The following is an 11,856-nucleotide window of genomic DNA, read 5'->3' on the forward strand; positions in this document are numbered from 1 at the left end:
GCGTAGCTGCAAGTTACCACATGCCAGCCAGTCCCTGCTAACCTGCTATCTCAGGAACCTAAACCTTTGATCTTCAACTTGAATCATCTCAAGCTGCAGTTGAACATCTCCAGAATAACATGTACTTGGATGCATTATATCACTTCAGGGGTTTTATCTGACTTACAAAGAGCTGTGTTGCAGTTTAAGCTCAAGATAGGCAGGTTTCACAGCCTTAGTAGCTCCTGAACATAGGAGAATCTAAAGCAGACCTAGACAGGTAATTTGTGCTGGTTTTTTCCAGGTATGATCCCAAGACCAATCAGTGGAGCAGTGATGTGGCCCCCACCAGCACCTGCAGGACCAGTGTTGGAGTAGCAGTTCTGGGAGGCTACCTCTATGCCGTGGGTGGCCAAGATGGCGTCTCTTGTCTCAACATTGTGGAAAGGTACTTTTTATTACAAAAATAAAAAGAGGAAGATGTGGGGTGCATGGATAAAGAGGGTCGGTTGATGTAAGACAAGCTGGAGAGGAGGTAGAAACTGTACAGATCTTAGAGTGATTTTGTTTTGGAAGGAGCCCCTGGTGGTCTAGTGGTTAAGGGCGCAGCGCTGTCACAGCCGAGACCCGGGTTCGATTCCCGGTCAGGGACACTCCCCGGGCAGATGGAGCTCGTTAGCCCCTAAAGGCAACCCATCTACGTCCTGAGGACCTCGCTGCCACCGTCCAAGCTCGCTTGGCCCCGGCAGATGAACCTTAGGATTAAAGGGTGGGCTCAGTTCCGCGCACACTGTGTCTCACCTAAAAAATCCAATGCGCAGGCTGGAAGGTGTAAAGACCTTCCCCGGATCTTCGCTCGCGAAGACTGGCCATTATTATTATATTTATTATTTGTTTTGGAGAGAATCACAGAACATTGAGTTGGCAGGGGCCTATAGGGATCAAGTCCAGGCCAGTCTTGCTGCCCCTTTGTGAAGATGTCAACACTTCACTAAACTCCAGTGTTTATTCTTGTGCCAGGTATGATCCCAAAGAAAACAAATGGACTCGAGTGGCTTCCATGAGCACCAGGCGCCTGGGAGTTGCAGTGGCTGTGCTGGGAGGCTTCCTCTATGCTGTGGGAGGCTCTGATGGAACTTCTCCTCTCAATACTGGTATGCCTTTCACTGTCCCTTAATTCCAGTCAGCACTTGTCAAGGTCCTATTTGTCCTTAGTGTCCCCAAATGGCTGTTGAATCAGACAGTGATCAGTTTGAGGTGCTTTTTCTTCTTTAAATAGTATTTTTCTATACAGTAATTCACTCTCCAGGCTTGTGAGCCTCTATTACGTAGTTGTGTGTGTCATATTTTAATTCCTCAGTGCTGCATTTGGTAGTGTGTCCTGAATGCAATGCTTTGATCATTTGCATAGCGGTTGCAAGCACATCTTTTTTTCCTGCAGCAGCCCTTTTCTGCTGTAGGAAGGAAGGTGCCAAAGGTAAAACTGCTGCAAGATGGTAATGCAGGTCAGTTTGTAGCATTGCCAGCTCCCTCTTGAGTGAAGATCTGGATGTGATTGGTTGTATAGGTCTGGAGACAGGAGAGATAATAACAAGTGTTCTTTGGAAGAAAAGAGAGAACACACTGGTTCATCATACCTTTGTTGTGTGGAAATCGTAGTGTCTTTACAGCAAGACTTTGGACGAGTGTTCAAAAGTGCAAACCCCCAGTGCCTGCCAGCCTTGTTGTCCAAAACTGTGTTGTTTCTTCTGCAGTGGAACGCTACAACCCCCAGGAGAACCGCTGGCACACCATCGCACCCATGGGGACGAGGAGGAAACACCTGGGCTGTGCCGTGTACCAGGACATGATCTATGCTGTGGGAGGCAGGGATGATACAACAGAGCTCAGCAGTGCTGAGAGATACAACCCTCGGACCAACCAGTGGTCTCCTGTTGTGGCCATGACGTCCCGCCGGAGCGGAGTGAGTTTCGCTTGGTTTGCTTGTCTATACCACACATAATCATGTGGTGAGAGCACAGGGTAGTGTCAGCTTGTGGGTTTTTTTCCCTCTGATTTCTCTGTGTGTCTGATTTCTCTGTGTGTCTGATTTCTCTGTGTGTCTGATTTCTCTGTGTGTCTGATTTCTCTGTGTGTCTGATTTCTCTGTGTGTCTGATTTCTCTGTGTGTCTGATTTCTCTGTGTGTCTGATTTCTCTGTGTGTCTGATTTCTCTGTGTGTCTGATTTCTCTGTGTGTCTGATTTCTCTGTGTGTCTGATTTCTCTGTGTGTCTGATTTCTCTGTGTGTCTGATTTCTCTGTGTGTCTGATTTCTCTGTGTGTCTGATTTCTCTGTGAGGGGAAAGGTTTGCAAAAAGCTCTCTAGCAAGACTAGAGAATGAAGTGGTAGCCGTGTTTTGCCCTAGACAGATGTTTAAAGTGCCTGAGGATGGGAAAATGGAGTCATTTGAGGGTCTTTTTAAATATTTTTGGTCCCTGGTATGGAATCAACTACTTAGGCTTGAAGCAGAGGAGGTTTTAGGTTTTTACTTGGTGAAATAGCTGCACTTGGTATGAGATACTGTTAAAGAACGCTATCAAAATTAATACCTGAGTCTCTCTGGATGAAGTAGGAGGTGAAAACACCACATTCCCAGGAAAAAGCTGGGAAATTGGTAACGTTAGATATTTAACATTAGATATGTATTTAGATACAAATTTCCAGCCTTCCAAGTTGTTTCATTGCCTTGAGATGTGTGTGTGGGAACAGGGTATCTGGGCTTTCACTTACTTTGTTGCCTCTCTTCACTGAATCCTATGAGTATAGAGAGTGACACCATGTTCTCATCAACTGCTAATCTTGGTGCTTTCTGTAGAACGAAAGATTTAACACAGTGTTTTAAGTAGTCATTGTGTTTGGGCACATGCAGATGTTATGAATATTTATCACTGGATATTGGATTATATAGTAAAGAATGGATTAGTTCTTATCTGTATGTTAGTATTTCAGTGCCTGGTGAGGCATCTGTGAATCGTAATTTGAGCAACTACTGGTTTTGGAGGCAGAGAACATGTTTTTGTTTGTCATCAAAGCACATGGTACGCTGTCCAACACTGTTCGTTTTAGTTACTGATTAGACACTGACTTTTTATCATCTGCTTCTGTATTTGCTTTCTGTAGAAACTGCTTAACAGATGCATCTGTATCTGCATCCTTCCTGAGTCTTCTGACTTCCACAAAGCCAAAACAGGGACCATTTTACATGGTGTTCCTGCTCTCTCTCTGTTATACTACATGTTTGCTGCTGGAAGTGATCATATATTTGACGTTTCAGTGATTTTGTGCTTCTGCAGAATGGCTAAGCAGAAAGGCTGGGGGCCAACATGATTTACAGGTGGTCCAAGCCTCAGCCTGAGAGGTTTGGGACCTGTGTTTCTTCTACATTAAGTAAGTGTTCCAGGCTGCGGGCTGGAAGTCACAGCAACTCACACTTGAGGAAGAATTTCAATTCAGAACATAAGTTTTGGATGGAAAACATTTAGATTCTCTTGTATCTATTATCATTCAAATGGTTCTACTTCTTGTAGCTGTCAATAGGGGGAACCTTCTGCTTTTTCTTTAAGAGATTGTCTAGTTTGAGATATATGTTTAACTTCCCATGTCTCATTTTTTAGGATATTTTATTTCTGCCATACCCTGAAGAAAAATACCCCAACCCTCTCCTGCAGACTGCCTTTCACCAAACATGGTTATTAAATCCTTTTATTAATGTTTTCATTTCATCCCTTCTTTTCAGGACATGCCAGCTAAGTAGCTGCTGTCTGTGATGGCTGTTTTGCAGGTTGGCCTTGCTGTGGTGAATGGACAGCTCATGGCAGTGGGGGGTTTTGATGGCACAACGTACTTGAAGACCATTGAGGTGTTTGATCCAGATGCTAACACGTGGAGGTAACTGTTGAGTTTGGGAAACAATCCAGTAGTGAAATCCAGCTGGAGCTGCTGCCACCCAGCTGGAGCTGTCCCAGACAAACTGGAAAGGTGATGCACACCACAGCGAAGACCTTAGGTGTGGTAGAGCCAGCACAACACTCACATTGTGGCTATTGCCTTGTATGGAAGTGTAAGAAAGAATCACATTTTGAAAAGCATCCCAATATGCCCCTTGTCTTTGTTTTGGGCTGAGTCTTCTGCTTCCCAGTAAAACTAAGCTTGCCCTTAGCAGAAGGAGCTCACAGCCATGATGCAGAATTTGGCCTACTATGTTTTTGCTTTCAAGCTGAGGCTTGATTTCCTAATCCTTTTGGAGGAGCTCAAACAGAACACTTTAGAATTCTGATGTTTATTCCCTTAAGTCTGAAAGACAGCAATTGGAAGAATTTCATCTGGTGTATAAGCTGAGAGAAATAATATTAAATTGCTGATCCAAAATAGGTACGGAGCAGAAAATAGGAAAAGTAGCCTTTCTAGTCATAACTATACTTGAAAGCAATTGATTGTGTATTAATTCCCAAATCTAATTGGTTTCAAAATTATTTGGGTGTTTTGCTGCTGTAGTAATCTGGCAGGAGTGGGGAATAGAGGGAAATTAATGTCCTTATTCCTACTGGTAATAATATTAGTTTAACCCTTTCCTGCTGAGAAAGGCTGTCACAAGCAGCAGTGGAGGAATGTCCCCTTGTTTGTTGAGCCATGGGAATATGCAGCTGAAATGCTTAGGATGCTGGAGTCTATAGGGATCAGATAGCCATATGAAATGCAGGCATCATTTCATAAATAGATGGTGCTTGGGATGCATTACATCTTGGTTGAATCAGCTGAATTTAGGGTATTACAATATAAAATTACTAAAATAATTAGAAGTAAAAGCAGTTGAATTGTAAGGAGCAAACCTCTTCTTGCTCCCGTGTTACCCAAAATGTAGCCCAAGGTCAGCTAGAGCCTGCAAAGTTGTTTTCTTGTGTATTCAGACAGGGAGAAAGGAGTCATTACTTGAGTAACACCAATCTGGTGTCAAAAGGAGAAGCAGTATCTGTTTTGAGAGACAAAGGCCTGAGAAAATACAGCTGTTTACCTTGGAAGTGTGTGAGGTGTGCTATCCAACTTCTTCACCATCTACTTTAAATGAGTGATGGTCTAAGTGTGCTCACTGGGGCTGGTTGGGTTTTTTTTCCCATGATAGCTCCAGATTGTGCTCCCTAGGGCTGGTCCCCGTGGGGTCTCCATGAGGGTTGTGAACCAGTGTGACTCCAAAACCTTGTCCTTGCAGGTTGTATGGCGGGATGAACTACCGGCGGCTGGGAGGAGGCGTAGGAGTTATCAAAATGACACACTGTGAATCCCATATATGGTAAGCATCCAGCGGGAGGGAGTTCCCTTGGTTCTCATTCCTAGAAAAACTGAAGAGACTTGTTGACACTGGACCTCTTTGCAGCTCTAATATGCACGGTCTAGATCCAATGTAACTCTTTGAGCCGGTGACTCTTTCTATGGAATTACAAAAATGACTTCTGTGAGAGTGTGCCCAACGGGAGACCACGTTGTCAGACTCCAGGAACCATTGGACAAAAGTAGAAGTGTTGCTTATGTCCGTATTTTTTCTAAATAGTCTACATTTTTCAAATAAACCAAACTGTAACAGTTATTGTAGCGTAAACAATGCTGACATAGAGACTACATGCTGTACTGGGAGTCTGGCAAGGAGGAGGGTTTCCTGCTGTGTGAGCAGTGGATGTGGCAGCTGTTTGGTGGGCGAAAGAGAAAAGTGATACAGAAAACATTGCTTTTGCCTTATTTACAGAGAGCTTCAAAGAAGTACTTGACCTGCAAGGTGCCACCTTTTGCACAGAAGCTTTTCTGTGCACAGAGTATATTTATTTTTTCATTTACTTTGTATCATGTATTTTCTTTTGAGTCGCTCACAGCGATAGTTCCAGCTTTTTATATACATATATATGTGTGCATATATATATTTATCTATATATATGTATTTTATATATATGTGTGTATTTGTGTGATTTGCATTTCGACCAGGTGGTGGTTTGGGCAGGGCCATGTCCTGCCAGCTATTGTGGTTCCAGCCCTTGTGGTATGATTTAGGGTCTCTTAGAGTACAAGAGAGCTGTGAGGATGGGTGCCCTGAGTATCTTTCCACTCTTGCTAGAGGCAAGAAGTAGAACTGGAACTCTCATCTATTGACTGAATCAGTGAAGTGCCCAAAAACAGGTGAGAGAAAAAAGGATTTCTAGCGATTGCCTTTTTACTGTACAGTGTATGGTACTAAAGTTCAGCTTTTATCTCTCCTCTGCCCTGTATGTGAACCTTGAAACATCTGCTCACTTACAAAAGCCTTTTTCCTCCTGTTGCCCGCTAGGTATCAGTTCTTGCCTGAAGCTGGGGTGCAGGTATCGTGTGTTAATTCTGACATTCACTTCTTGTGCTCTTGCTAGAAGGGCAGACCTGCAGCCAGCTCCTTCCTGCTGAAAAAGGTTTAGACCAACACCACCTCAGCTGCCCTCGTCTGTGTCTTTAGAATTCCAGACCATGATGAGATGGTGCCCTCCCTTTTAGTGATTTTTGTGCACTTTGCCTGTGTATATTTAGAGCAGGGAAAGGTAAGAGGCTCATTAGATTTTGGAGGGGAAGGACTGTTTGCTGGCAATGTAACTGGAGGCATCCAGGGGTGGAGGTAGAGGAAGGAAAACTCAAGACTCAATGGTTCTGTTTGTATTGTAATTTCTATTGAGTATGAAAGAATGACCTTTTGCACTTGATCTAACTGTGGACTTTACTAAATCTGGGTTTAAAAGAGTAGGAGGACTGTAAATTCTTGAGATGGGAAAAGGCAAGTGCTGACATCTTAAGTTCTTTAATTTCATAGTTTGATTCATGTAACTCAGACTTTAATGTGCTTGAATATAGTAAAAATTACACTACAGTCATAAATGGGTCATTAAACCTTTTTTTAAAAGCCCCTTTCCCTCTAAAGGTTGGTATTCTTGTGTTTACATTGGAGATCATTTGCACCTTTACAAGGAAAATAAGTATTCTGTAAACAAATGTTTACATGTATCATTTATGCTTTTTTCTAGCATGAGTAACTTGTATAAATAGTGCTATCTTAATAAATTTCTTTTATGCTGTTCTTGGTTTGTTCCTTGGGGTGAAAGCGGTGGGGTATGAATTATGTGGACACAGATGCTGGAGTCTTTTTTTCAAATACCAGTCCAAGTAAAATGGACTTAAACCTCTGCTGTTTAGTGTTACCCTTCAGTTAGAAACACATCACTCAGAATCAGCTTTTTTCTGGAAGGAAGCATCTCTGCTAAATATCTGGGTAAATCTATCTCTGCTCACTTAACTGCAGTTATCAGTGAGGACAAGACAAGGAGAGGTTGAAAAAGGCTATAGAGAATTTAGTTGTTTTAGAGCCTTTTTATGCAAATTTGTTGGAAAGAGCTGAGCATTAGATTTAAAACTAAACCCTGGATATAACAGTTGTGTTTTCAAATCAAATACAGGTGCCAGTTATTGTGACACCTTGTACTCTCTGTCCAGTGCTCTTCTGACTCCAGATAGCAAACTTGTCTAAGATACTTAATAAGAAGGAAAATAAAGCACCAGAAGTGATAATTTAAGTAGCTGCTGAGCTGTCAAGATCTTCAGAAGATCACTTAGCTCCTTTTACCAGGGTAAGAGTTACCACAGACTGCAGCCTTGACATGGAAAAACAATCCATCTTCAATTAGTAAAGAATCTAAAAACAAGTGCATGTTTCTTTGTCAAATTCTGGAAATAGGTTAGGAACTAGGCATGCTGTTATGTCATGTTAGGCAGTTTTACATTGGGAAAAGAAAGGAGACTTGCATCCCTATTTAGGGAGAAGGTTCACAGCACAAATCATCAGCACCTAGAGATGCTGCACAAGTGTGAAGCAAGAAAGTAGACTTTAAATTTTGCTGCTCCCAAAATTATTTAATAGGTAACAAGTGGTGGTTTAGTCAGGTAAGCTATAGTTGGAAATAAGCACCATGCAAGAATAATATTTAATTAGGCATAGGTGGTCTTTCCTTAAGACCAGTCTGTGTATGAAAGACAGAAAATATTTTCTTTCTTTAGTACTATATTACAAAAATCTTAAGACTTAGCAGGTACTACTTCCTTTTGGCCCCTTTAATCTCTGGGTAGGCACTGTGCGCTACCTGCTCAAGAAGGGAGAGAACCAACATAAAATTTTAGCTCACAGCTCTAACCCCAAGAACTCTCTGGCCTACAGGATCACATCCAAGATACAAACATCATGCAAAGCCTATCTACAGACCTCACTTCCTTTGTATTAATTCAGCTGAGAGGACCAACAGGCTGGACATAAGGCAGGGAACTAGAAATCTGGATTTTTCTGCCCTGGATTGTAGAGCATTCACCTTCCTTCTTCCATGTGTGCTGAATTTTGCATTTAGACTAGCCCAAGAGTAGTCACAGTTTAGCTAAGGCTAAGGTCTATGTAGCTTGGGCTGTCTAATTAAGAGAAAACCAACTCGCCCTTTGAAACGACAGAAACACCTATCAGGGTTCATCTCCTAAACATAAATGAACAGAGTGATTCTAATAAAACAAAGGTGCTCAGGAACTACCCCAAGTCTGTACTGCAGCCCTTCTTTAGGGCAAAATGTCTCCTTGTCTTGGCTGTGCATGGCATGGAGTTACAGCTTGTAACGGAGCTAAGTGCAGGAATTATAGTCCCGCTCTGGACAACCAACATGAGAGGAAAGAAGATGCTGCAGGAATGAGTTTCCTATTGGTTTCCCAGCATACATCATTCAACAGGAAGCCTTTGTAGCATGAAGAGTTGCTGAAATGGCTCTCACTGTATCTGAGAGATTGCGAGTTCGGTCAGTAGCATCAGCACTCCAGAGAGGTATTGGCTGTGTAGCATCTGCAAGAAAAAAACATGATGAAAAAAAATTGCAGGTGCCAGATTTCCACACCTTCAAAGGCTTGGAAGCCAGCTACCCCGTGGTCCCTGTGCTTAGTCAGCTGCTCTGTTGTTGTTTGCAAGGTATCCAAGGATCACCCTATTTTCCCTGAATATATATCTGACTTGAACTCTATCCCCATTATGAAAAGCCATGACTGAATTTACACAACACTCATTCCACAAGAGCACCCTTCTTCAGAAAGCCTGAGATACCTTGTGTTTAGCCACCTGCAACATAAAAAGTTGTTTCAGCCACTTTTAAGCTACTACAGATAAAAACGAGCAATGTAACACTAACATGCAGTGGTTTGCAGTTGCCCTGTGAAGGGCACATCATAGGCTAAATTTAAGCAACTGCATTTACACAAACTGTTCTTTAACTCAGAAGAAATTATTGCCTTGCTTGAAGGATTTATTCTTAATGGTTTGAAGGCTATTATACAGATATTTATAGGAAGACCAGCCTCTTTATGAGAAGGGTTACATGTGAAGGATCTTAAAAAATACAATATTAGAAAGCTAGTGAATTTTTTTAAAGGTTTTGGATTAAAGTGGGTATCTTTTTAAGTCCAAAAAGTTCTTTATGGCCAAAGAAATTCTCCTGTTCACACCACAGCCTATTTCTGGTCCAAAACTAGTAGCCTCTGCTGCAACACAGTAGTAAAATACTGTAATGACAGCTCTCCCAACTCCAGAACTAAATATGACTAGTAAAAGCTTAAGAGTTTAACAGCTTCTTGTAGGAAACCATGCAAAAGGAAAGTGAAACCTTCAGGTGCAGCTATTTTATTTGGCTAACCTGCTACTTAAAGCCTCACCTTTACAATCCCATCACAGTGTGCCGAGGCAATCGCTGTAGAAACCTTCACCAGTTTTGTAGCTGACAGGCGGATCTTGAAGTGCCTATGAAAGTGGGAGTAAAGGCAGTCCATGAAGACATCCACCTCTTCCTGAGTGATCTCTCCCGGAGTTTTTTGGATGGTGTCCCACAGGGCTCTAGCATCCTCTGGGTGGATGGCATATGAAATATCCAGAGGCTGGGGCAGGCGAGGGACAGAGAAGACGAGTTCCACGGCAGAGGCAGCTTTGTCCACTTTGCACCCAGCCCACATGGCCACCATCCAGCTGAGGTTGAAGGGGCTGATGGCCAGACGGCGGAAGATGCAGTCAAAAGTCTTCTGGAACCAGTTTCCAACAACAGACATGTAGCTCTCTGCCCCATTCGCCAGGAACAGAGGTAAACAAGTGAAGTCCTCCGGCATGTTCTCGGAAAGATCATCTCCATACACGCAGCAGAAGCAGCCTGACCACAGGATCTTGTCTTCTGAGTTTTTGGGGGAAGCTTGTGACCTTGAAGAAAGCTGGGATGGGGAGAAGAAGCATTTGAATGCTGAAGTGCAAGTATGATTTTTTTTTTTTAGCCAAAACCAGTTTTATAGTTTCAAGTGTTTGATAGAATTTTTTTTATCAGGACCTCACATGCAACACTGTTTTCTGTAAAACACACACAATTATTCAGTCTGTCCATTGCATCCCTGAAAGTTGAGTACAATTATGTTGAAAACAGCGGAAAAAGCACTTCCTTAGGAACAGTGCTGAGATCTATGATGCTTAATTCCAAAGAGCCAATCCATGGTACTTCCTACAACCACTACCACAATGAACTTGACATTTCAGTAGCACATTTCACTTGTGGCAAAGCATTTCAGAAATATTGATTAGAGTCAATCTGGGACCAGGAGTGGTTATATCAGCTTTATTCAGGAAACTAAATGACTTGAGTTCTGGCAGTAAATTGCTGAACTAAAACATAAGACAGAGATTGCTCTGTATAGTCTTGCTCTGATCCTGTTGAGGAGTTGAACTGAGAACTGCAGTTAACTGTATGCATTGCTTAGGAGATCACAGGATCAATTAGGTTGGAAGAGACCTTTGAGATTACTGAGTCCAACCTTGTCAATTAGAACACCACCTTGCCAATTAGACTACGTCCAGTCTTTCCCTGAACACCTCCAGGGACAGCGATTCCACCACCTCCCTGGGCAGCCCGTTCCAATGTGTAATCCCCCTTTATGTGAAGAAATTCCTCCTCGTGCAACCCTGGTGCAGCTTAAGACTATGATGCTCTGTTCCATTTAAAAATAGACAGGACTCAGTTTCATTCAGTCTCAGTGGATGCTACAGTAGTTACTCCATACAACTAGGAGATAGTTTTCTGGTGGTTTCTTTTTTTTAAAGAGAGCGGTTTATGACGGCAAAACCAGCTCGTAAAACGCAAACCTCGCTTACCAAAGCCGCCGGGCGGGCTCCTTACCTGCACGAGGACGGCAGGCTGGTCCTGCTTGCTACCCTGGAGCTCGGGAAGGCTGGACAGAGTCACTCTGAGGTCCAGCTCGACGCCCACCTCCACCGCTAGCCCCTTCTGCCTCTCGGCGGCGATGAAGGCGCTGAGCAGCCGCGCGTAGTCCCTGAGGCGGCCGCGGCAGAAGCGGTACAGGGGGGTCACGCTGTACAGCGTCCAGGCTTTGCGCAGGAGAAGCGCTGTTCTCTGCGGATCCCCGCTTTCCTAGGACAGGACAAAAAAGGGAATACCGTTAAATGTGTTTCGCGAGCGGGGCAGCGCGGCTGAGGGCACAAGGGAGGGGAAGCGGGGAAGACAGGGAGGTGCCGCCGCCGCCTCCCCTGCCTGGCGGCCCGGCCGTACCTGTGAGAGCGGCGTCGCCAGGACGAGACGGCCGCTGGGGCTGGTGCCGAGGCGGCCGTGTGCCCGTCCGAAGGGCAGGCCCCGCGAGAGGCGCCCGAGGCTGGGCAGGGTCCGCGCCGCCCCGTCCTCCGCCGACTCCACCGCCATGGCCGCCATGGCCGCTCCGCTGTTCGAACCCGCCTCCCGTCAGCCCCCGCGCGCGCGGGGCGCGCCCCCGC

General features: G+C 44.1%; 2 protein-coding genes across 4 annotated transcripts in view; one reads left to right on the forward strand and one right to left on the reverse strand.

The window, feature by feature from the left end:
- KLHL20 (kelch like family member 20) overlaps positions 1-7,102 on the forward strand; it is a 26,035-nt gene extending 18,933 nt beyond the window's left edge. For 2 of the 3 annotated variants that reach the window (XM_050306727.1, XM_050306726.1), the window contains 6 exons: positions 284-427; positions 1,000-1,133; positions 1,734-1,942; positions 3,802-3,908; positions 5,227-5,307; positions 5,392-7,102. In XM_050306727.1, coding sequence (XP_050162684.1) covers positions 284-427; positions 1,000-1,133; positions 1,734-1,942; positions 3,802-3,908; positions 5,227-5,307; positions 5,392-5,422 — 706 coding nt within the window. In that variant the 3' untranslated portion in view covers positions 5,423-7,102. Of the gene's footprint in view, positions 1-283; positions 428-999; positions 1,134-1,733; positions 1,943-3,801; positions 3,909-5,226 lie in introns of all 3 variants that reach the window. The other variant, XM_050306728.1, reaches the window with a different exon arrangement.
- Positions 6,676-11,796, reverse strand: CENPL (centromere protein L). The gene is made up of 4 exons (XM_050306732.1): positions 11,639-11,796; positions 11,249-11,500; positions 9,753-10,295; positions 6,676-8,892 (listed from the first exon to the last, which is right to left on the reverse strand). Exons 1-4 carry the CDS (start codon positions 11,792-11,794, stop codon positions 8,821-8,823), a joined length of 1,023 nt encoding a protein of 340 aa, XP_050162689.1. The 5' UTR covers positions 11,795-11,796; the 3' UTR covers positions 6,676-8,820.
- Between the last annotated feature and the right edge of the window lie 60 nt (positions 11,797-11,856).

Source organism: Myiozetetes cayanensis, unplaced genomic scaffold, assembly GCF_022539395.1.
Source record: "Myiozetetes cayanensis isolate MyiCay16 unplaced genomic scaffold, myiCay2020 scf12, whole genome shotgun sequence".
Lineage (NCBI taxonomy): Eukaryota > Metazoa > Chordata > Aves > Passeriformes > Tyrannidae > Myiozetetes > Myiozetetes cayanensis.

What these genes read in the sequence shown, in the direction of transcription:
- CENPL (XM_050306732.1), bottom strand. Translation starts at nt 11,794, where the DNA reads ATGGCGGCCATGGCGGTGGAGTCGGCGGAGGACGGGGCGGCGCGGACC. An exon ending in AGCCTGCCGTCCTCGTGCAG is followed by an intron (nt 10,296 to 11,248) that starts GTAAGGAGCCCG and finishes TCCCCATCCCAG; the next exon opens with CTTTCTTCAAGGTCACAAGC. An exon ending in ACTGTGATGGGATTGTAAAG is followed by an intron (nt 8,893 to 9,752) that starts GTGAGGCTTTAA and finishes TTTTTCTTGCAG; the next exon opens with ATGCTACACAGCCAATACCT.